General features: G+C 70.9%; 3 protein-coding genes across 9 annotated transcripts; 1 reads left to right on the top strand and 2 right to left on the bottom strand.

Moving 5' to 3' along the window:
• Window positions 1-212: 212 nt before the first annotated feature.
• On the bottom strand, window positions 213-11,750 carry TNKS1BP1 (tankyrase 1 binding protein 1). 5 transcript variants are annotated; one of them, XM_054828993.1, is made up of 13 exons: window positions 11,704-11,750; window positions 10,962-11,105; window positions 10,152-10,289; window positions 9,303-9,948; window positions 8,451-8,523; window positions 6,378-7,643; window positions 3,979-5,852; window positions 2,556-2,883; window positions 2,165-2,297; window positions 1,922-2,061; window positions 1,562-1,728; window positions 876-941; window positions 213-558 (listed from the first exon to the last, which is right to left on the bottom strand). In XM_054828993.1, the coding sequence occupies exons 3-12, from the start codon at window positions 10,246-10,248 to the stop codon at window positions 881-883; spliced, it is 4,785 nt and encodes a 1,594-aa protein (XP_054684968.1). In that variant the 5' UTR covers window positions 10,249-10,289; window positions 10,962-11,105; window positions 11,704-11,750; the 3' UTR covers window positions 213-558; window positions 876-880. The 5 variants fall into 5 exon arrangements, with proteins under 5 accessions (XP_054684968.1, XP_054684970.1, XP_054684967.1 ...); XM_054828995.1 differs by lacking the exon at window positions 11,704-11,750 and adding an exon at window positions 11,449-11,553 and having other exon boundaries at window positions 11,050-11,105; XM_054828992.1 differs by lacking the exon at window positions 11,704-11,750 and adding an exon at window positions 11,254-11,539.
• Window positions 11,751-12,731: 981 nt separating this feature from the next.
• SSRP1 (structure specific recognition protein 1) lies at window positions 12,732-20,810 on the bottom strand. 3 transcript variants are annotated; one of them, XM_054829008.1, is made up of 17 exons: window positions 20,544-20,810; window positions 19,880-20,047; window positions 18,969-19,154; window positions 18,591-18,696; window positions 17,776-17,966; window positions 17,460-17,690; window positions 17,275-17,378; window positions 17,035-17,163; window positions 16,456-16,677; window positions 16,276-16,348; window positions 15,662-15,800; window positions 15,507-15,552; window positions 14,702-14,825; window positions 14,089-14,259; window positions 13,890-13,981; window positions 13,525-13,708; window positions 12,732-13,214 (listed from the first exon to the last, which is right to left on the bottom strand). In XM_054829008.1, exons 2-17 carry the CDS (start codon window positions 19,931-19,933, stop codon window positions 13,146-13,148), a joined length of 2,121 nt encoding a protein of 706 aa, XP_054684983.1. In that variant the 5' UTR covers window positions 19,934-20,047; window positions 20,544-20,810; the 3' UTR covers window positions 12,732-13,145. The 3 variants fall into 3 exon arrangements, with proteins under 3 accessions (XP_054684983.1, XP_054684984.1, XP_054684982.1); XM_054829009.1 differs by lacking the exon at window positions 20,544-20,810 and adding an exon at window positions 20,511-20,534; XM_054829007.1 differs by lacking the exon at window positions 20,544-20,810 and having other exon boundaries at window positions 19,880-20,164.
• A 625-nt stretch (window positions 20,811-21,435) lies between these two features.
• Window positions 21,436-25,496, top strand: P2RX3 (purinergic receptor P2X 3). The gene is made up of 12 exons (XM_054829024.1): window positions 21,436-21,575; window positions 22,728-22,863; window positions 22,974-23,045; window positions 23,135-23,201; window positions 23,286-23,379; window positions 23,477-23,554; window positions 23,701-23,842; window positions 24,227-24,357; window positions 24,438-24,531; window positions 24,621-24,686; window positions 24,915-24,992; window positions 25,167-25,496. Exons 1-12 carry the CDS (start codon window positions 21,436-21,438, stop codon window positions 25,287-25,289), a joined length of 1,221 nt encoding a protein of 406 aa, XP_054684999.1. The 3' UTR covers window positions 25,290-25,496.
• Window positions 25,497-26,226: the final 730 nt, after the last annotated feature.

Raw genomic sequence — 26,226 nt, 5'->3', positions numbered from 1 at the left:
GCGTCGGGGTGCAGCCGTGGGGGGGTATTTCTGCCCCCCCCCCCCAGGCAGGCAGCACCCACGGGTGCCCCACGCAGGCCGAGGCGGGGACACCCGGCCGCAGCCACGGGCAGAGAGCTCCTCCTGGTGGCAGCCCCCGCGCCAGCGTCCCCTCTGCCCAACGGGGCCCCCACCCCTGCCCGGGGCCGAGAGAAGAGCCGGGGGCCCCCCCCACCAACCAAGGAAGTTTTATTGTCCGGTCCGAGTGGCACCAACATCCTGACCTGCTGCTCTTTGTCTGAGGGTGATACAAGGGCAGGGGCGAGGGGAAGGGAGCGGGCTCGCTGCCCCCCAGCCCCTGGGACACGGGGACCAAGGGGAAGGGGAGCGCTGGGGGAGGCCCATGGGCCCAGGAGGGGGGAGGAAGTGAGGGGAGGGGGACAGGGACCCTCGAGCATCGTACAAAGTGCATAGATGTGTGTGTGTGTGTGTGTGTGTGTCCCACCACAGGAGGGGACAGGCCTGATCCCGGAGACAGCGGCCATCAGCCTCCGGGGACGCGCTGGCAGGAGAGCGAGTCTGGAAGAGACAGCGGGGAGAGGGCGGTGAGGACCCCGCAGGAGCACCAGACCCAGGGGCGACCCAGCCCGGGGGGGTCCCTGGCCGGAGCAGGCAGGAGGGTGCTGCCCCTCCCGGCAGCACAGAGCCCAGGGACGTGGGGACACACTCCCCCCCCCGGGCCACCCCGTCCCACGGCCACCCCATCCCTGCACGTCCCCCTCCAGCCCCCCCGGACACACAGCCCTGGCACAGGGAGGGGGAGGCCCCGGCTACACCCTGCCTGGGCACTGGGAGGGTCCAGGGTCCCCCAGCATCCCCCCAGCTCCCGCGCTCACCCCGCTCAAGGTTTCTTCTTTTTCAGCTTCAGTGCCTGCAGCCAGTGGGGGGGGGAGCCGTCAGACCTGGGAGGTGTTGGCACAGCATCAGCACAAGCCCCCCAAAACGCCCCCGGGACCCAGACCGACCCCCTGGGGGCACGGCCAAGAGGGGCCCCTGGCTGATCTCGGCTCCCGGGGGGATGCGGCTGGGCAGGGGCAGGCAGTGCAGGCAGGCAGGCAGGGCAGGCAGCTGCCGCATTGGCTTGGGCTTTAAGGGCTGCGTCCCAAGCACTGTTTAGGGTGGAGCAGCGGCTCTCCAGGCAACGAAAGCCGGGCCCAGCAAAGCCTCCCCCCGCGCCCAGCTCCCGCCTGGCAAGGGCCCGGCCCTGCCGCCTGCCAACGCCAGAGGTACGCGCCCGGAGAGCCCCCACGCCCCTCAATATCCCTTTACACCTCTAAAGCACCCCAAAAGCCCTGTGCCTCTAGAAAAACCCACCCTCAGTACTGCTCCAGTGGGGCACAGAACAGGGTAACGGCCCCCCAACGCCTCCCCTTGTTCAGCATCTTCCCCGCACCCTCAGCATCGGGCTCATCTGTCCCCAGGCCTGCACGCACCCCCAAGCCCCCCTTTCCACCTCCGTCACTGCCCAGGCCCCAAGGCACAGCCCTCGCCTCCCCACGAGGGTCCGCGTCCCCCAACTCACCCTGAGGACTTCTCCGGCTTGGGGGGCAGCGCCAGGGGTTTCCCACTCAGGCCGGGGATCTTGCAGGACTTGGAGCGCTGCACGTGGGGGTCCTTGGGGGGGGCTGCCTTGCCGTCCCCCGGCGGTGCCCCCTCCTCGGCCGAGCGGTTCCGTCCCCTCAGCTTGGCCTGGGCACAGCGGAGTGAAGTCAGGCTGGCCCGGTGCTCTGCCCCCTCCCAAATCCTCCCACCGCCTCCTCCCCCTCCCTCCCTGCCCTGCCTGCCTTTGGCCCCCCCCCCAAGTCCCGGCCTGCCTCAGTTTCCCCTCCCCTCCTTAAATCCTCCCTTCCACCTGGCGGGAGGCATCAGCCCGCTCGCCCACCTTGAGGGCGGATGTGTTGAGGCCAGGGAAGAGCGGCACCTTCACCCCCTTGCCCGACGGGGACGCTCGCACCCGCCGGCTCTTGGGCTCTTCCACTGCCTCCTCGTCGGAGGACGCTGCTGGGCGAGCTGGACGGGGCTCTGCGGGGAGCACACGGGGGACAGCGTCACCGTCAGACACCTCTGCCGAGGAGAGGCGGCCCCGCAGTCCCTCTCCTGTTGTCACCGTCCCACGGGCTCTCACCTGTGGAGTCCCGGAAGATCCAGCTGTCCCCCTCCGAGGTGGCCCCGGGGCGGAGGGCCGGCGCCCGGTGCCTGCGCTTGCGGCCCAGGTTGGCCTTGCTGCGGTACACGCTGCTGTCCAGGACCTCCGTGTCCTGCAGAGCCACGGGGACAGCTCAGTGCCCAGCACCGGGGAGCCCCGGGACCCCCGCTCCACCCACCCAGTGCGCCCGCGGACCCCCCTCCGACAGCCCTGAATCTGCAGCCTGTCCCTCGGGGGAGGCTAGGGCCGGAGGGTAAAGCCCCCATCCCCGGAGGGGGACAGGAACAGGGCCCCCAGACAAGCATCTCGGTGATGGCCGGGCACCCCCGGGCCACGCGAGGGGGCTGGAAGCCGCCCCCTCCCCACTCACCTCCAGGAAGGTGAACTCCTGCCCGGCGTCGTCCGTGAGTCCCTCGGGCTGCGGGGTGCCCAGGGAGAGCCGCTTCTCCTCCCAGCTCGGTGGCCTCTTCCCATCCGGGTGGTCCGAGGGGGATTCTTCGCTCTCTGAGTCCGACAGGGTCGCACCAGCAGCCTCTGGCAGTGGGGAGGCCCTGGGGCTCCGTGGGGCAGCGGCCAGCTCAGGGACGTCTCTCTCCTCCTCGGTGGGGCTGGGCAGCTCGCTCCGGGGGGGCTCCGCAGCTGGGGAGTCAGCCGGAGCATCGCCCATCGACGGGCTGGGGTCCGAGGGACGGATGCTTCTGCTCGGGGAGACAAGATGAGACCCCACAGTTCTTCCAGGTCCAGCTAACGCTAGTGCTTCCCCTGCCCCAAACCTCACCTCCATCAGCCTGCAGGGGAAACTGAGGCACAGGGAGGGCCAAATGCTGCTCTAGTGAAGTCAGGACAGGACCCAGGTGTCCAGGACTCTCCCCCCTCTCCCGGGATCTCACACCAAGGGGGTGGCACCTCTGGGAAGTTCTCCCAAAGCCCCTTCCCAAAGGCTGGGGCAGAATTTGGGGTCTGGGGAGGGCGAGGAGGCTGCCAGACCCTTAGGGGACTCAGGCCAGCTCTCCCCCTTGGGGCAGAGGAAGGGGTCAGAGCACCCAACAGCTTCACCAGCCCCCAGGAGGTGGCCAGAGGGACAGCAGGTGACCGAGGGGCCCCACGGGGCAGGAGGAAGAGGAGGATCAGGGCCAGCCAGGGTGCAGGCAGGCACTGCCAGCAGGAAACTGCACGGCTCCCGGGGTGGGGGCTCCCCGCTGCCCCACGGGGGTCAACCAGGCTGAGCCCTTCCCGAGGCCCATGGGGCTTTCGCTTCCCTCCTCCTGGGATCCTCATTTTCAGGCAGCTTAAGGGAATTTATCATTTTGGGAATCCCCAGCTCCGTAAGTTTGGCTGAAATCAGGGTTCCCACATCCAGGCAAAGCAGTAATGGCACGGGGCTAATTCTGCCGCTTTTCGGGGGGGCAAGGGAATACCAGCACCCCTCGAACTTGACGCATGGCTCCCCATGTTGGAGGGAGACTGGAACAAGAAGCCCCGAAGGCATCGTCCCCTCCCGGATCAGCTCAAGACAGCAGATCCTGCCGGGACAAGTTGAAACCCAGTCCTTTGAAAAGTTCCTGCTCCAGTTGCGGGGCGGGAGGCTACAAGGGGAAACGTGGAGGCTGGGGAAGAGGAGCTCTGGCAGCCCGGGGCCAGAGGCAACAGGACCCCCAGCTACGAGCGAGGCACGGCAGGACAGCAGCACGAGGCCCACAGCATCGGAAGTCCCCGCCACAGGACGGCACAGGCACCCGAGGGGGATGGATCCCTCCCCAGGGCCACGCTGCCACCGCCAGCGCCCTCCTTACCCGTCCGCCGAGCCGGCATCATCTCCCGGGCTCTGCTCCCCGGTGCCGAAGTCCCGGCTCCGGGCCGCGCAGCGGGCGCCGAATGCGCTAGCCCACTCCCGGCGCTTGGCCTCGGCGTCGCACAGCTCCGCGCTCCAGCCGGCTGCGTCGAGGTCCTGGCTCCAGCCTGGCTCTTCCACCTCAGGCTCCCGGGGCCGGGCAGGGCTGCCCGGGGCAGGCAGGCTGCCCAGGCCCTGGCCCCAGGCCGGCTGGCCCAGTCCAACCCCGCCGGCATCACCAGCGCCCAGGCAGCTGGTGGCATCCGAGCCGCTGAAGGGGAGATCCCTGTGCCAGTCTGCCAGGGGCTCCTGCAGGCCACCAGACCTCGTTCCAGCAGCCCAGGACATCGAGCCATCTGACGACGCTCCGGCGCTGGAGGGATCTGGCACCCGCTCTGTCCCGATGATGCCAAATTGGTTGTGGCGCTCAGCTCCTCCAAGCTCTTCAGCCCAGTCCGTGCTGTCGGTGGTACCGCGCCCCTGCCGGTCGGTGCTGCCCCAGCCGGGCTGCTGGGCCGGGGGATCAGGGGCACGGGAGCCAGGCAAGTCGTCTTTCCTGACGCCAAAAGCATCGACCAGCTCGGTTTGGCCAACGCTGCGCTCACCAGCCCAGCTCAGCCGGCCAGGACTAAACTCTCTTTCTTCCTTTTCAGTGTTCGTAGAGCTGTACTCGCTGGCCCAGGCCGGTCTGCTGGGCCTGAACTCACGGTCCTGGCTCTCCACGTCCCTGGTGCTGTACTCATCATCCCATGCTGGTCTGCTGGGTTTGAACCCGCTGTCCTGGGTCTCCATCTCTCTGCTGCTGTACTCACTGGCCCAGGCCGGCCTGCTGGGGCTGAACTCCCGGTCCTGGCTCTCCACATCCCTGGCGCTGTATCCATCATCCCAGGCCGGCCTGCTGGGGCTGAACTCCTGGTCCTGGCTCTCCATGTCTCGGGTGCTGTATTCACCTGCCGCGGCCGGCCTGCTGGGGCTGAACTCCCGGTCCTGGCTCTCCATGTCTCGGGTGCTGTACTCACCACTCCAAGCTGGTCTGCTGGGGCTGAACTCCCGGTCCTGGCTCTCCATGTCCCTGGCGCTGTACTTGCTGTCCCAGGCCGGCCTGCTGGGGCTGAACTCCTTGTCTGGGGTCCCAGTGTCCCCAGTGCTGGATCTGCCAGCCCAGCCCAGCGTAAAATCCTTGTCCTTGGCCTCAGCATCCCTGCTGCTGTATTTACTGGCCCAGTCCGGGGCGAGCTCCCTGTCCTTCATCTCCACATCGCTGGTGCCGTATTCGCCAGCCCACACAGGTGTGATCTCCCCGTCCTGGCTCTCTGGGTCCCCGGAGCCGTACCTGCCAGCCCAGCTGGGCTGCCTGGAGCTCGGCTCCTCATCCCGCTGCTGGCCGTGTTCCACGCCGTAGCTGCTGCTCCAGTCAGCCTTCCCGGAGCCGACCTCCTCCCTGCTGCCCACGCTCTCCAAGCCGTAGCCTGTGCCCCACTGGGGTTTGCCGGCACCGAAGTCTCGATCCTGCAGGCAGCTTTCCCCCACGCCGTGGGATTTGGGCCAGTCGCTGCAGCCCAGTCTCGTTTCCTCCATCAGCTCTGTCCCTTTGTAATCGCTGCCCCAGTCCTTCCTGGCTGTGCCAAAGGGCCCATCCTGCTGGTCCCCATCCCTGACGCTGTGGGTGCCATCCCAGCTTGATTTGGTCCTGAATTCCCGGTCCTGCTCCATCTCACCAGGCCAGTCTCTCTCCCTGGCCACGGCCTCATGGGTCCAGTCAAAGGTGTCGGCCTGGTGAGCTCTGCCAATGCCAAATTCACTGCACAGGTCCTTCCGCGACCAGCCGAGCAGGTCCTGGGGGAAGAGGGCGAGAAGAGGGGAGAGGGGGTTAAAGGCGGTCGTGGTCCCAGCAGACCCCACAGCAGAGGAGAGAGTCGGAGAGGGAAAGAGAGGGGGAAATACCCTCAGGTGCCTGGGGGACTCGGCACAAGCAGGGTCCCATCTCAAGGGGGGCCCAGATCCCGCCGCCTGCCCTCCCCTCCCCACACCACAGGGCCATTTCTGCGGGCCAGGAGCTGCCGGCTGCCCCAGGGTACTCACAGCGGCTGCGCCTGCCCAGGGCCCTTCCCAGCCCGGCACCCCCCAGCTCATCCCGCGACTCCCCGCCGGCCAGCAGCCACCGGAGGATGGCCATGGTGCCCAGCTGGCCGGCCATGGCTCCCTGCGGACCCTGCCTGCGGCTGCACCCTGGCCCTCTGGGCCTCACGGCACTGCCACCCAGCCCGCCCCGTGCCCTGCCCGGAGGAGCCCAGCCACCCCCACCCGGCAGCCCGGCACCGGTCAACCCTTGCCGCCGCAGAGCCGCCCGCGCCCCCTTACCTGCGGCCCCTCCGCGTCCGGAGAGCCGTGCCCCGTGGCGCGGGCCTTGGGCGACGCCAGCAGCTCGGTCAGCCAGCCCGGGTCGGCGTGGGGATCGGGGCCCCTCGCAGCTCCTTCGGCCCGGCCTGGCCCGCCGGGGCCCTGCAGGCTCACCGGGCAGCCGCTCGCTGGCTCCCAGGCCGGGTCAGCCGGATCCGGTGGGGTGGCCTCGAGGAGGCCGGGCTGGGCGGGGGGCTCGGGCTCCGTCACGCAGAGAGGGGAGAGCGGCACGGCAGGGCCCCGCTCTGCCTCCCCTTCCTCCTCCTCCTCCTCCGCCGAGCCCTCGGCCTCTCGCTGGGCCACAGGGCCCCCAGGACACGGAGCCCCCTCTGCTCCCCGGCTGCCAGCCACCGCGGGGCCGTGCCCTTCGGAGCCGCTGTCACCCGGGAGGTGCGGGGGGCCGGGGGCCGGTCCCTCTCCATCCGACTCACCCTCCTCAGACAGCCCCGAGTCGGCCGTCTCCCGAATGGGGGACTGGGGGGGGGACGCCAGCCGCCGAGCCCCCCGCGAGGGGAACGTCCACTCAAAGGACTGCGAAAGGCTCCAGCCAGACTCGCTGCCCAGGGCCAGCTCTGGAGGCAGGTCCCCAGGACGGGGCAGGGCGCTCAGCGAGCCCCCCAGCTCCCCCATGCCCTGCCCCACGGCCGGGGGCCGCAGCACCCCCTCTGAGGCGCGACGGAGCCCCGAGTCCCTGGAAGGGGGAGGGGGGCTGAAATCGGGACTCTCGGGGGACTGCAGGGACACCGGGGAGTCGTCAGGTCCCTCTGGGGAGCCCGGGGGACGGGAGGCTTTAGCAGGGAGCTCGAGGGGTGGGCTGGGGGGGGACGGGTACTCAGCGGCAGCCTCGGGAGAGCCGGGGGGACAGGTGACTCTGGGGGGCAGTTCGGGAGTGCCGGGGGGGCTGGCAGTATTGGGGGATCCCTCTCCGGGAGTGTGGGGAGAGCCGGGGGAGCGGGAGACACCGAGCCGCGGCTCGGCTGTGGAGGAGGGAGCTCCCGGGGCCTGGATGGAGGTGGCCGAGACCTCAGCCAGAGGCCGAGCGGGGGATTCGGGGGAGCCGGGGGCCAGCGTGGGGGAGCCGGGGGCCGGGAGCTCTGGGGGGGCATCGGGAGAGCCGGGGGCCGAGGCGGAGGGCTCGGCAGGCCGGAAAGGAGCTCCTGGGGCCGGGCAGGCGGGGGACCGTGGGGAGCCAGGGGGTCCGAGGGCGCCCGGCTGGTGAGAGGAGAGCTGTGGAAAGAGCCGGGGGCGTCACGTCACTCGAGAGGAACCTCCCAGGCGCCACCCGCCCCCCAAACCTCAGCCCCCCTCTCCAGCGAGGGTCCCACCCACCGGCACCCCCTCTCCTCCCCAAACCCGAAGCAGGAGGTGCCCACGCTTCCTGCAGCGCCAGGCTGCTTCCTGCGTGAGTCAGCCCGGGCGGCTCCCAACGGCCCCCGGCCCCGCCGGGCAGGGCACGGCACTGTCCCGAGCCCCCGCTGCTGCCCCCCTCGAGCCCCTCCGCAGCGCGGAGACAGATGGAGAGGAAGAAATGAAGCAGGAGGAAGTAAAACCACCCCCCAGCCCAGACCCCCCCACTCGCTGTGGGGCTGGTCACCCCCTGCCAGCGCTGCCGGGGTCAGTCCCCCTCACCGCGGTGACCCCTGGGCTGCCACCCCGCTGTCACCGTGGCCCGGCGGCCCGGTCAGCGCCCAGAACGCGGGGGAGAGAGGGGCTGGCGGGGAGCCCGCAAGGGCCTGCCCTGCCACATACCTGCCGGGTCACCAAACCCCGGCTGGTGACTCACGGCTGCTCCCTGCCCACGCCTCGGCACCGGAGCTGGCACACGCCACCCCCTCCAAAAGCCTGGCCCCGCACCCTGGCACCCAGCGCTGGGGGCACCCGGCTTCCCCGGAGACAGGGGCGGTCAGCACCCCGAGGAGAAAGGAGAGACACGCACCCCGCAGAGAGGGAGCCCCGGAGGAGACAGGAGAGCCCCGAAGGAGAGAGCCCAGGAGCGGAGCCGCCGCGGCGCGGGAGGGCGAGGCGAGAACTCACGTCAGGGGGGGAAGGCGGCCTCCGGCGTCCGCGGGGGTCCCCGGCACAGCTCGGGCCGGCTGGGGGGGAGCCGCTGCCGGAGAGAAACGGGGAAGGAGGGTGAATTCCCCCCGTGCGCCTCCGCTCTGCTCTCCCACCACCCGCCCAGGCGCCTCCCAGCCCCAAACCACCCGCGCTGGCCACAGCAGGATGGAGTCGGGCGAACCGCAAGAGGCCCTTCAATCGCTGCAAGCCGTACCCAAAACCAGCACCGAATTATGAGCAGGGTTTTGACAGCAGAGGGGAGGGAGGCAAATCAGCTGCAATCCCCTTTCCGGAAAGTTTTCAGCCTTTTGGAGAGTGAGTTTCTCACACTCCGGTTTAAAATAGCCCCCGTCTCGCTCTCCCGGAGGTGCCCGGCTTTTGGGAGCGGGGCCAAGCCCTGGCTCTCACCCAGGACATCCTGCAGCCAGGAGTGCCACAGATCTGCCCGCTCCCTTCGCCTTGGCACGGCCCGGCAGGGAAAAAAATAGAAAGGGTGGGAACAAGGGAGCATTTCCCAGGGGGAGCGACCCCCCTCCCCGTTATTCCCAGCCTCGGAACGGCCGGCTGGCTGGCTGGCTTCCCAGCCCTCGGGGGCTGCAGGCGCGCAGGCAGCTCCTCAACCGGGACAGCCCGTTCCTGCGGTCTGAACAAACCGCCCGGCGCTGCAGCGGCTGCCCCGGCCTTCCCACGGAGGCAGCTCAAGGCGCTGCCCGCTCAGGAGGAACACCGGCCTCGTGCCGGCAACCAGACCTCAACTCCGTTATTCCCGTCCCCGGGACGGCTCGGAGCAACGTCCCCCGGCCCCGCAGCCTCTCACCCCCCCCTCACCTCGTCTCGGCAATCGGGCGTCCGTCATCCCCGGTCCCCAGCTCGCCCGCCACAGGTTGGGGTGTCTGGCAGGCTTCGCCGGGGGGGGCTCCATCGGCCTCCCCATTGGGCCGCCTCCGGAAGGCGGTGAAGGTCTTGGAGCCGAAGCGAGAGGAGGGATCGGGGCAAAAGGGCGAGAGCCGGGCTCGGTCTGGGCTCCCTGGGCCCTCCCTGTTGTCCATTTTGGCCAGGATCTCCTCCACAGTGGTGCCCGGAAATCGCTCCGGTTTGGTCGCCACCGGCACCGGCGTCACCTTGAAGGGAGCCGGGCCTTTACGAGAGGGGGTCGGCGGAGCGGGGGACACCTCCTCGCCAGGGGCCGAACCCGGGTCCTCAGCGGCTGTGACCGGAGGGGACGGGAGCCCCTTCCCATTGGGGGTCTCGGCTGACTTGAGGGTGAAGGAGGGGCGCCTGAGGGGCCCCCCCGAGTTGCCCCCGCCGTAGGGCTGCGGCCCTGCCAGGCGGTTCATCTTCTCGGCGGAGGGCAGCTCCGGACGAGGGTGCCGCAGCCCCGGTGGGGGGTGTGGCAGGGAGGGCTTGGCGGGCAGGGCCGGCTTGGGCAGCACCCGGGGTTTGGGCCGGACGGGCGGCTTGGGGCGAGCGTTGCCTGCGAGAGAAGCACGGAGAGGAGAAACACCGTGTTGGAGGAGCACCACGGCCCCACCGGGCTCCCCAGGGAAGGCCAGCGGGGCACACCGGGCCGAGAACAGATCTCGGGCACCAGCCTGGCATCCCCAGGTGGCCTTTCCCAGCCAGACCAAACCGGCAAGTGCCTCGACCCCCATTTCTCCCACCCCCGTGGGGACAGACCTTTCTCGGGGCTGCCGGCCGCCAGCCCAGCCCCCCCGGCGCCTGCAGCAGAGGCGCAGGGCAAGGCGGGGCGCAGGGGCTGCGGCTGGGAGGCCATGGCGAAACCGGGGCTCAGCGGACGCAGCACAGGGTCAGCCCCTGGGAAGAGAGGAAGGAGGGAGAAGCGTTTCAGGGAGCGTGCCTTCGCCCCAGCTCCGAGGCTGGAGGGACTTAGCGGCAGGCAGCCGCCTCCTCCAGCCACGCTGCGCCATGGTACCAACCTCCCGGCCCTGCGCCAAACCCTTGCGTCCACCTGTGCCGGCACCCGGACAGCGTGCCAAACCGCTATGGTGCTGCCAGCCCTCTCTCGGCCGGTACCACCCTTTGTACACTGACCCCAGCTCGTCTGCACAGACAGGGCACAGCACAGCAACCCCAGACCCCGCGTCAACCCCTCCCCTCTGCCTGTACCCCCTCACACTCACGTACCCCAGACTGTGTACCGCACACCACGAACCCCCCAAACACGGCGTGGTTCCTCATTTACCTGTACCATCCCCGCGTTAGCCTCCGCTGGCGCCCCAACGCGCACACGTCACCCCCACCGACCTGTGCCAACCCCCTCCAAACACCGGGCCGGCCCCCAGTTTGCCCCAGTAACCCCCTCAGCCCGCCCGCCCCCGGCCCCATGCCGAGCCCCGCAGGGTGTGTCAGCCACCAGCAGCCCCAGAGGTGCCGGCCGGGCCCCCCCCCGAGCCCCGTGGGGCCGGGAGCACCCCCCGACACACACCCCAGCCTCCGCCGCGCAGGGGCCGCGGGGTGCCCGCTCACCTTCCCCACGGCAGCCTCATGGCCGGAGTGGGTCGGGGACACGGGTGGGGGGCGCAGGGCGGGCGGGAAGGAGGGGAAGGGGGGTTACCGTCCCCACGGGTCTCACGCTGCCGCCGCCGCTGCCGCTCCCGTGACTCACCGGGGCTGCGGGGACAGGAAAAACCCGCTCGGTGCCTCCTCCCGGCCCTGCCCTCCCCTCCCCTCCCCGCCTCGCTCCCTCCTGCCCCGCCGGGGTCCACCGCCCCACCACGCACCCCCCACACACACAAACCCCCCCTCCACCCCCCCTTACCACGGGGGAACCGGCGTCACGACCGCCCCAGCCCACATCTGGAAACCATCGGGCCCGTTTCCCAACCCCTTGGCAGCCCCGGGACGGTGACGAGGCCCCGCTCCCCGCCCCGGGATACGGGTCCGTCCCGTGTGTGTGTGGATATATATCCACCCTCCCAAAAAGTCTTCCTCCGGCGGGGCCTACTCCCGTTACCCCGACAACGAAGCCCCAGCTCGAGTAGGTGGGTAGGCCGCAACCAGCGGGCCTAGGCCCGTCGCCGTGGCAACGGAGCCCCCCGCTCGATTTTGGGGAAGGGTGGGGGAGGACCGGGTCCGTTGTGCCCGCCGGGGGGCCGAAGCCGCGGAGTCCCGCGGCTTCGGCCCCCCGGCGGGCACAACGGACCACGGTGGGGTGTTTAAATCCCGGTTCCCCGTAGAGCCCGGCCCGGCGGAACGACCCCCCGCTCACCCGCTGCTGCCGCCACCGCTGCTGCTGCATATTCATGAGCGCGCGCCCGCCCCCTCCCACCGCTGGCCACGCCCCTCCCCGCCAACCAGCGAGAACGGCGGGCCAGAGCGGCCTCGGCGCCGCGTGGCCGGGAGGACCACTGAGAGGAGGGGCTAGAGAGGCGCCGTGGGGGTTTACCATAGAGAGGGCGCTAGAGGGGCTCCCGCCGCTGCCTGACGGTCGGGGTGTTGGCGGTGCAACGCCGACAGGATGGGGGGGGAGGTACCCGGCCACACAACCGGGTCCTGCTCGCCCCACAGACACCCGCCCCACACCCCGTGCCCAGCACAGCCATCCGCGACACCCCAGGGCCTCCCCGCCCGACACCCCGCTGCGGGGTACAGCCGGCTCGCGACACCCAGGCCCTCCCCGGCTGACACCCCACCCCAGCGCACAGCCCCTCGCACCCCAGGTCTCCCTCCCCGCCTGACGCCCCGCTGCAGCGCGCAGCCGGCTCGCAACACCCAGGCCCTCCCCGGCTGACCCCCTGCTACAGCCCCTGCGACACCCAACCGCAACACTCGTCCCGCTCGCAACACCCAGCCGACACCGCGCGGCAGGGCTGGCGGTGCCGGTAAACAGGGCGGAGGGGAGAGCGGGCAGCCAGGGCCTCGCCCCGTCCCCAAGGGGCCGGTTCCCCCACAGCCAGGCCGGGAAGCGGCCGCAACAGCCGGCGCGGGGGAAGCGACGTTAATCGGATCAGCCCCCGCGCCCGCCGGTTCCCCCCCGCCACCGCGGCTCAGCCGGGAGGTGGAGAAAACCCCAAATCACATCAGGATCGACCCGGGGCCTCCATTAGGAGCCTGATGGCTCCCGGGCGGGAGCAGGGGCTGGGGGCCGCTAATGGACGGGCGGTGAGCTCAGCCCTGGCCCCCGTTCAAGGGCTGCGGGAAGGAGGGGGCCGCCAGCCGGGGGCCGCCAGCCGGGGGCCGCCAGCCAGGCCCTGGGCCCCGCTCCCGGGGAAGGAAGGAAGGGGGGAGCCGGCCCCGCACCCACACTCATGCCCTCGGTGGGGTTTTTTTATTCAATCCGAGTTGCCATGTGAACGGACCCAAAATACAAAAAAAAAAACCAAAAAAACAAAACAACAAAGGAAAGAAAAGACAGAAACAAACCCGAGTATTTAAAAAAAATAAATTGATGCGAAAGAGGGCTGAGGTGGGACCGAAGCCCCTCCAGGGCCTCCCCCCCCCCCCGGGCTGCCGCTCCCCCAGCCAGGCACTGAGGGCGTGGGCAGGGGGCCGGGCTCTCCCACCCCATCCCATGTCCCGTGTCCCCCCCCCAGGCGTGGCCAGGGGGGCTGGGAGCCGGCCGGACCCAAGACCCAGGTCCCTGCCGCGGGGCCGGCCCGCCCGGTCCTCGGGCCAATCTGGGAACTGGCCTGGAGCCCGCTGGGCACGGGGCTAATCCGAGCCGGACGCCGATTCCTCCGAGCTGGGGGGTGGGCTGGCGGCTCCCTCCTCCTCCGAGTCCTGTGGGCAGGCATGAGGTCAGGGCGGCGGGGATGAGGTCAGGGCGGCGGGGATGAGGTCAGGGCAGGGCAGCCGCTCCTGTTCCCCTGCCTCTCCTGTGCCCCGCGGCGGGGACGGGGTGACAGCAGGGACTCGGGGACAGGCAGAGTCACGGGGCAGCACTGAGCACCGTCCCCCACGCGTGGGACAGACACAGGGATGTGAGCAGGGTCCCAGCCCCTGCAGGGACGGGCCCAGGGGGCCCCTTCCAGAGGGAAGCGGGAGTGTTCCCCGGGGAAGGGGGCCATGGGACCCACCCCCGCCAACCCACCTCCTTCTTGCTCTCTCCGGAGGAGCTCTCGTCGCTGGAGACGAACTCTTTGCTCTTGAAGCTCTCGCTCATGCTCTTGGCAGAGGACTTGGTGGAGGACAAAGACTTGGAGGAGGCACCTTTCTTCTCTGCTTTTCCCTTCATCTGCTTCTCCTGCTTCTTCTTCTTCTTTTTAGACCTCTCCCTGGGCGCGCGTTGGGAGGGCGGAAGGGAGAGGAGAAGCGTTACCCTGCTGACAGCCCGCCGGCCCGCGCCGCAGAGCCGAGGTCGCTCCTCGCACCCCGCGGGGCCCAGGCTCTGCCACGGCGGGGAACAGCCCCGTTTCGGAGAGGTGAAGCCCTGCCACCCCCCGCCAGCGCACTCACGCCTTGGAGCTCTCGGACTTGCTGCCCACGCTGTACTCCTTCATGGCCTTCTCGTAGTCCCTCCTGGCGTCTTCTGCCTTGCGATCCCATTCCTGCGGCGAGGGCAGGAGGTTACCGGCGCCGCCTCTCCTCCCCGCGCGCCACCAGAGCCCCACGCCGGCGCTCCCACCGCGTCCCCCGCTCCGCCCCGTTCCCTCACCTCTTTCCTCTCCTTGGACATGGCTTTCCAGAGCTCCCCGGCCTTCTTGGACAAGTCTGTGATGCTGATGCCGGGGTGGTCCGACTTGATCCTCTCCCGGTTGGCGTTCAGCCAGAGCATGTAAGCCGACATCGGCCGCTTGGGAGCGTTGGGGTCTTTCCCCTTCTTGCTCTAGGAGGGCGGGAGCAGAGAGGAGGAGGATGGACGCCTCGAATGGCACCATTCACTAAAGATCTCGGGACCCGGGGCCGGGCCTCGACTTGTCTCCTACACCCTGCCAGCAATTCAGCTACAGCGTCAGGGCTACGCCGCCAGCAGACGGGCTGACGGGTCGCAGCCACGGAAGCTGAAAGGGCAGGCTGCGGCAGACAAGTGCCCCAACAGCCGCAGGGACTGGCTAGGCGCGGGCGCGACGCCCGCTGGGACAGCCTCCACCCAGGCCGGTCGCGGGCGGTCAGGCCGGGACAACCGACCCGCAGCGAGGCCGCGGCACCGGCAAAGCGGCTCGGCTGACGGGCTGCGACCGGCGTTGCTCCCAACAGGGAACCACCGGCAAGCCGCGCTCCAGGAGCGGGTCCCGCTCTGCACGACGCCGCCAGCGGCGGCCTCTCACCTCCGGCTGCTTCTTGCGGGGCTTGCGGTCCTTGACGATCTTGGCCTTCTTGGCCGGCTTCTTCTCGTCCCGGTCGCTGTCGCCGTCGCCGCTGGAGGAGCTGGCCGAGGCGTTGCTGTCAAACCTGCGCGGAGGTACCTGGCGTCAGCAGCAGCTCGAGGCCCCCACCCCAAAAAGGTGAAGCACGAGGTGGGGGAGGCGCAGCAGCGACGCGCAGGCGGCAGGGCTTGCCCCCAGGCTCCAGCAGCCCATAATTCAGAGACTTCCTGAGCTGAAGCTGCTGTGCTCGTGCTTAACAGCTCTCAGGGGATTTCCCTTCCACGAACACGGCTCATCGTTTTCTGACTTCCTGTAAATTTTAGGCACTCGCAACACCACACGGCTCAACTCCACCAAGAGCTGCCTCCTCCTGCCAGGCTGAACCGGCTCCCAGTGCACAGGGTGGCCCTTCGCACCCCTGCAGCTCTCGCCCGCCCGCTCCCCCAACTCGGGATTTCGGGGAGCTGCATCCCATCCTCCTCCCGCTGCTCTCGCTTTTCCAGCCTGAAGAGCCGAGGCCTCGTCCAGGAGCCACCCGAACCCCCCACCGCCCTTCTCTGACCCCTTCCGGTTGTGCAACGTCGCTCGACAGAGCGGGCCCAGAACCGCACCGCTTCTCAAGATTTTGAGGCCCAGGGGTTTATAAAGCGATACCGGCCGCAGCCAGAGCGTCCCCCCACCTTCACACGGCCCCACGCCACCGCTGCCCCCACACAGCACCTTCCAAAAGCCCCCCCAGACAGACCCCTGCCCAGCCTCTACTCACTCTTCAGCCACATCATCATCCTCTTCTCCGGGGTTGAAGGACTCATCTGGAAGGAGAGAGCGCAGGGGCCGGCTTAGAGCGAGCCGAGGACGGACCGGAGCGGGGGGAGAGGCCTGAGCACCGCAGCCAGCCCCCCGGCAGTCCCCACGCCTCACCCGTCTCCTCCCCAGAGCCGTCACTGCTGTCGTTGGCGTTCTCCTCCCGGATCTTGCCCTCCTCCTTCATCCTCTCCAAGTAGGCGTCGTGCTGGTCCTCATCGGAGTCAGCGTATTCGTCGTAGCTCTGCTTCATGCCCTGCGGCAGAGACGGCGCGAGTGAGAGCCGCTCCCTGCGCCCCTCCACCGGCACACACCCCCCTCCCAAAACTGCAGCTCCTGGCATGCTGCTGGCGGGCACGGCCCCGGGCAGGCCCCAGACGCATGCAGGGGGCGGGGGGGGGCGGGACGCCCGCCACCTCCCCTCCTTCGAGGGGCAGAAAAGTTATCTGAGTTAGGGGGGGCCCTGCAAATCATGCCGGGGTTACTGGGTTTAGTCAGGGACCACCACGGCCATGCAGAGGAAACCTGCACCAGGAGGAGGAAGAGGAGAAAGAGGAAGGGATATCGCACGGACCTTTTTCCTCTACAAGGGCAAGGAGAGAAGAGAGAGGTGAAAAAAAAAAAAAGGGAAAAGCGGCAAAATTTTGGAGAGAAGACAGCCCCCAGCCCTCTCCCCACCCCGGCCGGCGGGCAGCAGTCCCAGCGGGGAACCAGCGCTGCTCAGCAGGTACCTCCTTCAGGCCTCGGTTCTTGATGTTCAGCTTCTTGGCGTTGACAAAGTCGAAGAGCTTCCCGTACTCCTCCCTGCAGGACAGGCGGGGCGGTCAGGGACGGGTACCGGCCGGGGTGCCGGCGGCGCGGCAAGCAGCCCGGCGGGCACGGCGAGAGCTCGCCCCGCGCCCCGCACCCACCTCTCTATGCTGCTGAAGGTGTACTGCGTGCCCTGCTTGGTCTCGATCTCGAAGTCGAAGGAGCGGGTGGTGGTGGTCCCGCGGGCAAAGTTGACGAAGGAGATCTCGTCGAAGCGGATGTGCACGGGCGGCTTGTGCACGTAGATGAAGCCGCGCTCCAGCGGGTAGAGGAGCCCCGAGCTGGCCTTGTAGGAGCAGGTGATGCACTGGGCTCCCGAGTGTCTGCAAGGGCAAAGGCAGGCGGCTGAACACCCGCGGGGAGCAAACGCCCTCCCCGTGCCCACCCCCGCGGCGAGACATTGGGCCCCGGCGGCCCAGACGAGGCCCTCGGCCGCCCCCCCCGGCACGAGGCTCGAATCTCAGGAAGCCCCTTCTCCCCAACAAGAGAGAGTGGGGGGCCGCTCCTGCTCCCCATCGGGGAGGATCTCAAACAGCTGGCCTCAGACCACCACACCAGCAGCTTCCCCTGCCCCCGGGAGGACGAGGCTCCGCGCCTCTCCCGGCTCCGCGCCCTTTCCTGCGGCACAAAGATCCCACGTCCCGCCATCCACCCCCTCGGCCGGCAGCAGCACGCCTCACCCCTGGAAGTTGCCAGGCACGGTGATCTTGCGATTCACCAGCGCCTTCATGACCCGGCTGACCATCTCGTAGAGGGAGCCCGACATGTTCTTGGTGAGCCGCCCCTCGAAGCGTTTCTCCACCTCCTCCCTGCGGGGCCGAAAGAGAGGGCAACGGTGAGAGCGGGAACCCGGGGGGTTCGCCACCTCCCTCCCAGCTCCCCGCAGCCCCCAGACCCAGGGAAGGGGTCGAGGAACTCACTCGTTCATGTTGAGGGTCAGGGAGATGTCCTCGTCCTTGGAGAAGAGCAGGATGAGGAAGTGGTAGCGGGTCTGGCCTTGCTTTATTGGGGGGTCCAGGCTGATCTGAAAAGAGAAGGGGAGTGAGGACCTGAAATCCCCGATCCCATCACCTGGGGGAGGCAGGGCCCCTCGCCCCCTCCTCACCACAAAGAACATCTGCCGCTGGTCCTTGTGCGGGAGCAGGAACAGGCGCAGCACGGTCGTGTAGGGGATCTTGTAGTCGAAGGTCTTGCCGTGGAGGTGCAGGAAGGTGGGGTAGATGCGGATGTCGTACCGCCCGCGAGGCGTCAGACACTGCAGCTCCCGGAAGATGCAGATGGCATCTCCGGTGGCCTGGATCACGTCCGCCTTGGAGAGGACGTTCTGAGCGAAGGCCTGGAAGGGAAGGGAGTTACGGCGGGGCGAGGGCGCCCAGTTACCCCTTCCGCCCGGCCTGCGACCCCCGCAGCCCTCTGCTCACCTCCACGGGGTCCACGCCGTCCTCCTGGGTGGGGGGCACGTAGAAGCGAACCTCCATGAGCGAGACCTCGGCGTCATCGTTCTGGTGGAACTCCAGCGTCACCTCGTTCTTGCCCGTCGTGCACTGGGAGACGTTGCTGAGGGGGATCTCGAACACCGGCTGCTCCCCGATGTCAAAGGAGAGCAGCTGCCCTACGGGGCAGGAGGGGAGAGCAGCCCATCACCGCAGGGTCGCAACTACCGCGCTGCGAGGCAGGGACAGGGTCCGCCCTGCGGGGCAGACCCACGGTGTCCTCCTGGATCCCGTCTCCAGCAGCAGCCTCGGTCCCCTCCTGGAACCCAGCAACGCCTCTCCTCTGCCCCGCCGCATTCCCACGCTCCCTCCCAAATCTCCGGACTTTCTCCTTCCGGCTACGGCCCCGGAGATGGACGCTGATCAGAAACGAACAGGAGAGAACCGTCTGTTCCCACATGCCCCCGGCCTCAGACCAGGGAGGAGCGTCCACCAGCTGCCCTGGCTCCTGCGGGAACCGGCATGCTGTGCCGGACGCGCACAGCTCCCACGCCGCCCTTTCACGCTGAGCATTCCCTGCCTGCAAAGCCTCCCCCTGGACCGGCTTTCCTGGGACGGCTAACGTCCTCGCTGCCCCCGAGGACACCACTAGAAGGTGGGCCGCTGCCCAGGGGACCAGCTGGTGCTGCAGGAACAGCCACGCTGGTGGGAAACCATGCCGGCCACCAGACCAGCCCCACCGCCTCGGGCCGCACCAGGCACGGAGGTTCCCTTCCCCCAGTAACGGCATCACCACGACTCACCTCCGAACCTCACCGTCCCCCAGTTCCAGCCCTTCACGCACAGGTCCTTCTCCGCCAGCTCCAGGCGATAGTGGGCCTTGAAGAAGTCCGAGAGCTTGTCAAACTCCTGGGCCGGGGCGAGGAGGAGGGAACGCTCGTTAGAAACAACCACATACAGGCGGGCGCTGCCCAGAGCCCGTAACTGGGACGCAGCTCCCCCCCGCCCCCGGCACAAGGGAAACGGCAAGAAAAATGGGGGTCAGCGCCGTTCTTGGGGGGTCAGCGCTGTTCCGTGAGGCTTGCAGGGAGCGCAGCTCCAGACAGGACAAGCGCGAGCAGCAAAAGAGACGCCAGCCAGGGACAAGGACGGGCCAGGCGCGCAGGGGCCGGGGGACTCACCGATTCCCGGAAACCATCGTATTTGTAGACGTGGCCGTTCTTGGTGAGCAGCTTGAGGCCGTGACCGAGCGCCACGCGCCGCCACACGCCCTCGGCCAGCTCCGAGGCTTGGATGTTGTCCACCTTCCCCGTCTTGCTGTTCTTGAAGATCACGCCTTGGCGGCTCAGCCGCAGCCGCCCGTCGTTCTGGCGGGAGAGGCAGGTGTGAGGCGGGGGCGGCTCACCCCGCGCACAGGGGAACAGCCCAACGACGCTGACGGGCTCCGGGGCAGGTAACCACCGCCTTTCAGGTGCAACGGGTGGCTGCACAACCCCTCCAAGCGAAACGAGGTGACTTCCCCAACCGCCCACCAGCTTCAGCCCTCACAGGCTCCTTACCGCCCGAATTCGGGATTCAAGCGACAACAAGACAGTCGCCAGCACCCTCGGTGCCGTTACAGTGCTGTAGTTCTGTCGGGCTTTTGGGGACAATCTCCCAAAAGCCAGAGGGCTACAGGTGACCCAGAAACACTCAACACCACTGCCGGACTCCCCTGCCCGCTCCCCCGCGCTGGAGCAGCCCGACGGCCGACACACAACCCTCTCTGGGCAGCTACGGCGTAAAAGGGTGGATGCACGGAGCCGGCATGCCTTTCCCTCCTGGAAGCGTTCCCGACAGCAAACGGGCTGGCGCTAAAAGCCCCCGTCGATGCTCCAAAACGCCCCGGCCCTGGAAACGAGGCGCCTCCGCTCCCCGCTTCCAGGCGAGATCAGCAAAACGCGCTCTGCTGGGACGAGGCGGCGGAGGAGACGCCGGGGCGGAGGAAGCCCCCTGCAGCGTTTCGGCTGGCGGAGCAGGTCCCGACGCGACGTGCCACCCGCCGGGGCCCAAGCGGGTCTCCCCGGGGACCGCGTCCCCCCCAGCTGCTCACCATGGATCCCTTCACCTCCTGGTATATCTCGTTGAACTCCAGCGTGTCGGCCATGGCGGCCGGGGGAGGCGGCGGCACCTGGGCGTTGGGAAGGGAAGGAGGCCGAGCGCAGCGGGTGGTTCAGCTCCCCCCCCAGCGCGGCATGCCCCGGGGACGGGGACCGAGCAGCTGCGGGGGGAGAGGAGGGTGAGCTGGCCCGGGCCGGGCGGCCCCGGGAAGATGGCTGCTGGAGGAGGGGGAGGCTCTGCGAGCACCCCCGGAACCGAACCTCTGTGTGTCCCGTCCCCCCCCCCCCCGCCCCCCGGGCGCTGCCTCCCGGGCTGGCACCGACCGACCTGCGGGGGGACGGCCCGACCCCCCCGTCCCCCCCGGGCCCCTCGCCCCCTTCCCCAGACGTGGCGCGGCCCCAGGGCCTTCCCCCCCGGTGCCCCCCCGCCTCCCTCGGTCCCTCCAGCCCCGCCCTTCCCCTGCCCGGTGCCCCCCCGCGCCCCGAACCGCCCCCCCCCCCCCCCCGCTGCTCCCAGCCCCCAATTCCCCCCGGCCTGAGCTCCCCCCGGGGCCCCAGCGCCTCCCCGGGCCCCCCCCGGCCCCGCTCGCCCCCCCGGCCCGGCCGGGCCCGGCCCCCCCGCACCGCCGACACTTTTCCCGCCTGCGCAACACGAACCTCGCGAGGAGCCTCCCCCCGCCGCCGCCGCCGCCGCCGCCACCGGAACCCGCCCCCACTTCCGCCATAGAGAGGAGCCGCTCTGGGCGCCACCGACGGGCGCGGGAGGACCGCGCCTCCACGGAGCGGCCGGGACCATAGAGCGCCCGGAGGACTCCGGCTAGAGAAGACGCGGCGTCCCGCGCCCGCCCCGCCATAGAGGTGGCGGGGGTATGGGGGGGCTAGAGCGGCCGCTCCGCCGGGTCTCACGTGCCGCGCTGCCTCGCCCAGCACCATAGAGCGGCGGGAGGCCTCCGGCCGGAGCGGCCCCCGCCCGCTGCCCCGTGGCGCGGCGCCCATTGGTCAGCGCCGGGCGGTCCCCGTGACGTCACCGCGGGGGGGGCACCCCAAGAGCGGGGACCCCCGAAGGGAGCAGCCCGCGTGCGGGCACCCCAAAAGGGCACCCCAGGCCCGAGGGCCGCACCCGCGGGGCACGCCCAGGAGCCCACCCCCACCCCCACCCACACCCCCTCCGGGGACCCCCAGAACCGGCACCCCCGGCACGGGGGGGGCTGGGGCACCCGCTGCCCCCCAGGAAGGGGGGACCCCTCCCCCCCCCCCGCCCGTGCCTCCGCCCCTCCCTCCTCCCCCTGCCCGCACCGCCCCCCGCTGCCCGCACCCCTGCCCGCCCTGCCTGCATCCCTCTGCTGCCGGTACCTCTGCCCGCATCCCTCTGCTGCCCGCACCCCTGCCCGCTGCTGCCCTGCCCGCACCAGTCTCTGCTGCCCGCACCCCTGCCCGCATCCCCCCGCTGCCGGTACCTGTGCCCGCTGCTGCCCTGCCCACACCAGCCTCTGCTGCCCGCACCCCTGCCCGCATCCCCCCGCTGCCCGCCCCCCTGCCCGCCCTGCCCATGCCCCCCCCGCGCCCCGGCACCCGCTGGGTGACCGAATTCTTCTCGTACGAGACCACCAAGTCGGTGGTGGTGAAGAGCTGGGTGGTGGGCGCCGTCAACCGCGGCGTGCAGCTCCTCATCCTCGCCTACTTCATCGGGTGAGACCCCCCCCGGGGCACCCCACACCCCCCCGGGGCACCCCACACCCCCACACCCCCACACCCCCCCCGGGGCACCCCACACCCCCCACACCCCCACACCCCCCCCGGGGCACCCCACACCCCCCCACACCCCCACACCCCCCCCGGGGCACCCCACACCCCCCCACACCCCCACACCCTTCCTCGCCCACGGCGACCCTTGGCGGTGACAGGGGGGGCTGCGAGTGACGCCCGCCGGTGATGGGGACACACACACACGCACGGACACACACGGACACACACACACACACGCACACACACACACACGCACACACACACGGACACACACACACACACACACACACACACGAGCGTGGCAGCGCCGGGCACGCCGGGGGGGCCGGGCCAGGCAGGAGAGCACCGCGGGGCGGGGGCGGCAGCACGGCCGGGGACCGGGGAGGGGGGGGGCTCTGCCCCCGGGGTGGCAGCGGCCACGCGTGACAAGCGGCGGCGGGGGAGGAGGGCCGGCGGCCGCTCGGGCCGGCAGATCCGGGGGGGGTACGGGCAGGTCCCGGGGGGGGGGCACGGGCAGGTCCCGGGGGGGCACGGGCAGGTCCCTGGGGGGCCCGGGCAGGTCCCGGGGGGGCACGGGCAGGTCCCTGGGGGGCACGGGCAGGTCCCTGGGGGGGGTACGGGCAGGTCCCGGGGGGGGTACGGGCAGGTCCCGGGGGGGCACGGGCAGGTCCCGGGGGGGTACGGGCAGGTCCCGGGGGGGGGGCACGGGCAGGTCCGGGGGTACGGGCAGGTCCCGGGGGGGGGGCACGGGCAGGTCCGGGGGCACGGGCAGGTCCCGGGGGGGCACGGGCAGGTCCCTGGGGGGGGTACGGGCAGGTCCCGGGGGGGCACGGGCAGGTCCCTGGGGGGGTACGGGCAGGTCCCGGGGGGGTACGGGCAGGTCCGGGGGGCACGGGCAGGTCCCGGGGGGGGGGCACGGGCAGGTCCCTGGGGGGGGTACGGGCAGGTCCGGGGGGTACGGGCAGGTCCCTGGGGGGGGTACGGGCAGGTCCGGGGGGGGCACGGGCAGGTCCCGGGGACACGGGCAGGTCCGGGGGGGGTACGGGCAGGTCCGGGGGTGCAGCCGTGCCCACCCCCCCGCGGGCGCGGCGGCAGGTGGGTGTTCCTGCACGAGAAGGCCTACCAGGTGCGCGACACCGTCATCGAGTCCTCGGTGGTGACGAAGGTGAAGGGCATCGGGCGCTATGCCGGGCGCGTGCTGGACACGGCCGACTACGTCACCCCCCACCAGGTGGGACCCGCGCGCCCCCCCCTCCCCTCCCCCCCCCCCCCCGCTGCCTCAGTTTCCCCGCGGGCGGGGCCGGGGGCGCGGGGTGACGGTGCCCCCCCCCCCCTCCCCAGGGCACCTCGGTGTTCGTGGTGGTCACCAAGCAGATCCTGACCGAGAACCAGGCGCAGGGCGTCTGCCCGGAGGTACGGGGGGGCGGCGGGGGGGGCTCGCCGGGCTCCGTGTGCGTGCGGCCCCCCCCGGCCCCCGCCCGGGCTCACGGCCGGCCCCGCAGAGCGAAGCCGAGTACCGCTGCACGGCCGACCGCGACTGCCGGCGGAGGAGCCCCGCCACGGGCAGCGGTGAGGGGGGGCCCGGGGGGTGCCGGGGGGGGGGGATGCCGGGGCCGGGCCCCCCCGGGCGGCCGCGCTGACGGGGCTCCGCAGGGGTGCTGACCGGGCGCTGCGTGCCCTACAACCGCACCCTGCGCACCTGCGAGATCCGCGGCTGGTGCCCGCCCGAGGTGGACACCGTGGACGTGTGAGTGGGACCGGGGGGGGGGGGCTGGGGGGGGGGGGGGCGGGGGGCACACCCCCCTCCGTGTCCCCAGGGACACCCCCCCTCTGCTGCCCCCCAGGCCCGTCATGCTGGAGGCCGAAAACTTCACCCTCTTCATCAAGAACAGCATCCGCTTCCCGCTCTTCGGCTTCGAGAAGTGAGTGGCACCGGGGGCACGGGGAGCCCCCCCGTCCCACCCCACCCCATCCCACCTCACCCCATCCCACCCCACCCCACCCCGGCCCACTCCATCCTCACCCCACCCCAGCCGACCGACCGCCGTGTGCCCCCCACACCCCCCAGGGCCAACCTGCCGCCCCCCGGCAGTGGGGGGGAGCTGGGGCGCTGCCGGTTCCACCCCGAGCGGCAGCCCCTCTGCCCCATCCTGCGGCTGGGGGACGTGGTGCGCCTCGCCGGGCAGGACTTCCCCACGCTGGCCAGCACCGTGAGCCGGGGACACGGGGGGACGTGGGGGGACACAGGGGGACATGGGGATGTGGGATGTGGGGACGTGGGATGGGGGGACATGGGGACGCAGGGAGATGGGGCGTGGGGTGCAGGGATGTGGGGACGGGACGTGGGGACACAGGGGTGCAGGACCTGGGGACGGGGGGACACAGGGACGTGGATGCAGGGGCACGGGGCGTGGGATGCGGGGACGTGGCACGTACAGGCACGGGGACGCGGGGCGGGGGACGCGGGGACGCGCGACTTGGGGACGCGGCGGTGTGGGGTGCAGGGCACAGGGAGGGACGTGTGGGGACAGGGGGACGTGGGGACGGGGGACGTGGGGACGTGATGCACAGCTCACCCCGACGGCCGGGGGCAGGGCGGGGTGCTGGGCATCAAGATCGGGTGGGTGTGCGACCTGGACCGCGCCTGGGAGCGCTGCCTGCCCCGCTACTCCTTCACCCGCCTGGACGGCCTCGCCCGCGCCCCCGCCCCCGGCTACAACTTCAGGTACGGCCCACGCCACCGCACGGGGACACGCGTGTCACACACGTGTGCGCAGCCCGGCACGGCCCCCCGTCCCCGCGCAGGCACGCCCGGTACTACCGCTGGCAGGACGGCACCGAGCGCCGCACCCTCACCAAGGCCTTCGGCATCCGCTTCGACGTCCTGGTGTACGGCAACGTACGTGTGGGGCTCGGGGCCTCCCCGGGGACCCCCTGGGGGCCAGGGGGGCGGGGACCCCCCACCAACGGGGGTCTCTGCACCCCCAGGCTGGGAAGTTTGGCATCGTCCCCACCCTCATCAACACGGTGGCAGCTTTCACCTCCATCGGTGTGGTGAGTTGTGGCCGTTCTCAGCCCCAGTGTGGCAGCATCTCCCTCGGGGGGGGGGTGAGGGGGGGCAGCCATGCCCCGTACTGATTGGGAGGGGGATGGAGGGAAACCCCATAGCCGTGGGGCACAGCAAAGCCCCAGGGCGACAGCAGCCTCGCTCCAGGGGGGCTGCGGGGTGTCGGGGGGTGCTCCATAGCAGAGGCCCCCCCACCCCAACGCTGCCGCCCCCAGGGCACGGTGCTGTGCGACATCATCCTGCTCAACTTCCTGAAGGGCGCTGAGCACTACAAGGCCCGCAAGTTCGAGGAGGTCAGCCGTGGGGCTGGCGCTGCCGTGGGGCTGGCGCTGCCGTGGGGCTGGGGCCACGCTGGGGGATGTGTGGGGCTGGCCGGTGGGGGGGACACGCAGGCGGTGCCCCTGACCCCCCCAGGTGCCCCAGCTATGGGGCAGGGACTCACCCGGTACCCGTCCCCGGCTCCGCAGGTGCCAGAGGCCAGCGTGCCCGCGCCCCCCGCCAGCCCCACGGCGTGTCCCCTCAGGGCACTGGGGGGCTGCGGCCGAGACAAACAGTCCACCAACTCGAGCACCTTCTCCCTCGGCCTCTAGCCCTGGGTGCCGTGGGGCAGCCCCCCGCCTGCCCCCCACCGTGGGGAGCCCCCTGCCTGCACCCGGCCGGGGTGCCCCCCTGCACCCGCCCTCCCCAGCCCCCCCCGTGCTGGTGGCACCCCCTTTCCCACGCTGTCAGGGCGCGGTGGGGGTGACACCGGTGGCCGTGGGGCAGGGGTGGCCATGGGGACGATGTCGGGGCCGTGGGGGTGGCAGCAGGAGCACAGGGGACAGGGCGCGGGGTGGCACCGGGGATGGCGGAGGGACGGGGGGGACACGGGGGGGACAGAGGGGCAGCATGGGGGTGAGCGACACGGGGTGGCCCCGGGGGTGGCAGAGGGACACGGGGGACGCGGGAGGGTGGCACAGGGGACGTGGGGAGAGGGGGGTGACACTGGGGGTGGCAGAGGGGCACAAGGCAGGTGGGGGTGGCCCCGGGGGGGGCAGAGGGGCACAGGGCTCCAGGGACGTCCCGCGAGGGCCACCCAGGTGGGCACCGGGGCTGGGGTGCCGGGGGGGGACACAGCCCTCTGGGTGCCACCCTGCCGACCCCCGGCACCCCGTGGACCCCAGCACGGGGACGCCCAGTGCCCCCGCGGGAACCCGGTCCCCACCTGCAGCCCGCGCTCGTCTGCAGCGGGGCCGTGGCCCGGGGCCGGTGAGGGGCTCGCCGGGACCCCCGCTGGGCTCCGACTGCCTGCGCCGTCCCCAGTGCCCACCCCGGGGGTCCCGGCCCTGTCCCCCGTCCCCAGGGTGCCCCAGCCCCGTTGCCCCCCTGACCCAAGCGCCCAGTGCCCCCCTCAGCAGGTGCCCCCCGGCCGCGGGGTCCCACCCCACGCCCCCCCACCCCGGGTCCCTGCAGCTCCCACTTCTCCGGCTGGGGGGGTGGGGGTGCTGCTTCCTGGGGCAGTGGGTGCTGTTGGGTGCCAGGGGCGAA

This window comes from Grus americana, chromosome 5 (assembly GCF_028858705.1).
Source record: "Grus americana isolate bGruAme1 chromosome 5, bGruAme1.mat, whole genome shotgun sequence".
In the NCBI taxonomy this organism is placed as follows: Eukaryota; Metazoa; Chordata; class Aves; order Gruiformes; family Gruidae; genus Grus; species Grus americana.
This window is presented reverse-complemented; position numbering and strand designations above follow the sequence as displayed.

Bases quoted from the DNA above. Each gene is read 5' to 3' on its own strand.
- P2RX3 (XM_054829024.1), top strand. From the start codon at position 21,436: ATGCCCCCCCCGCGCCCCGGCACCCGCTGGGTGACCGAATTCTTCTCG. The intron at 24,358-24,437 runs GTACGGCCCACG...GTCCCCGCGCAG, and splicing joins GCCCCCGGCTACAACTTCAG to GCACGCCCGGTACTACCGCT. The intron at 24,993-25,166 runs GTCAGCCGTGGG...CCGGCTCCGCAG, and splicing joins AGGCCCGCAAGTTCGAGGAG to GTGCCAGAGGCCAGCGTGCC.
- SSRP1 (XM_054829008.1), bottom strand. From the start codon at position 19,933: ATGGCCGACACGCTGGAGTTCAACGAGATATACCAGGAGGTGAAGGGA. The intron at 16,678-17,034 runs GTGAGGCGTGCT...TTGCCCTTGCAG, and splicing joins GTGCCTGGCAACTTCCAGGG to ACACTCGGGAGCCCAGTGCA. The intron at 13,215-13,524 runs GTGGGTTGGCGG...GCCTGCCCACAG, and splicing joins CCGGAGAGAGCAAGAAGGAG to GACTCGGAGGAGGAGGGAGC.
- TNKS1BP1 (XM_054828991.1), bottom strand. From the start codon at position 11,291: ATGTGGGCTGGGGCGGTCGTGACGCCGGTTCCCCCGTG. The intron at 9,949-10,151 runs GTCTGTCCCCAC...CTTCTCTCGCAG, and splicing joins GGCCGGCAGCCCCGAGAAAG to GCAACGCTCGCCCCAAGCCG. The intron at 2,062-2,164 runs GTGAGAGCCCGT...TGCTCCCCGCAG, and splicing joins GATCTTCCGGGACTCCACAG to AGCCCCGTCCAGCTCGCCCA.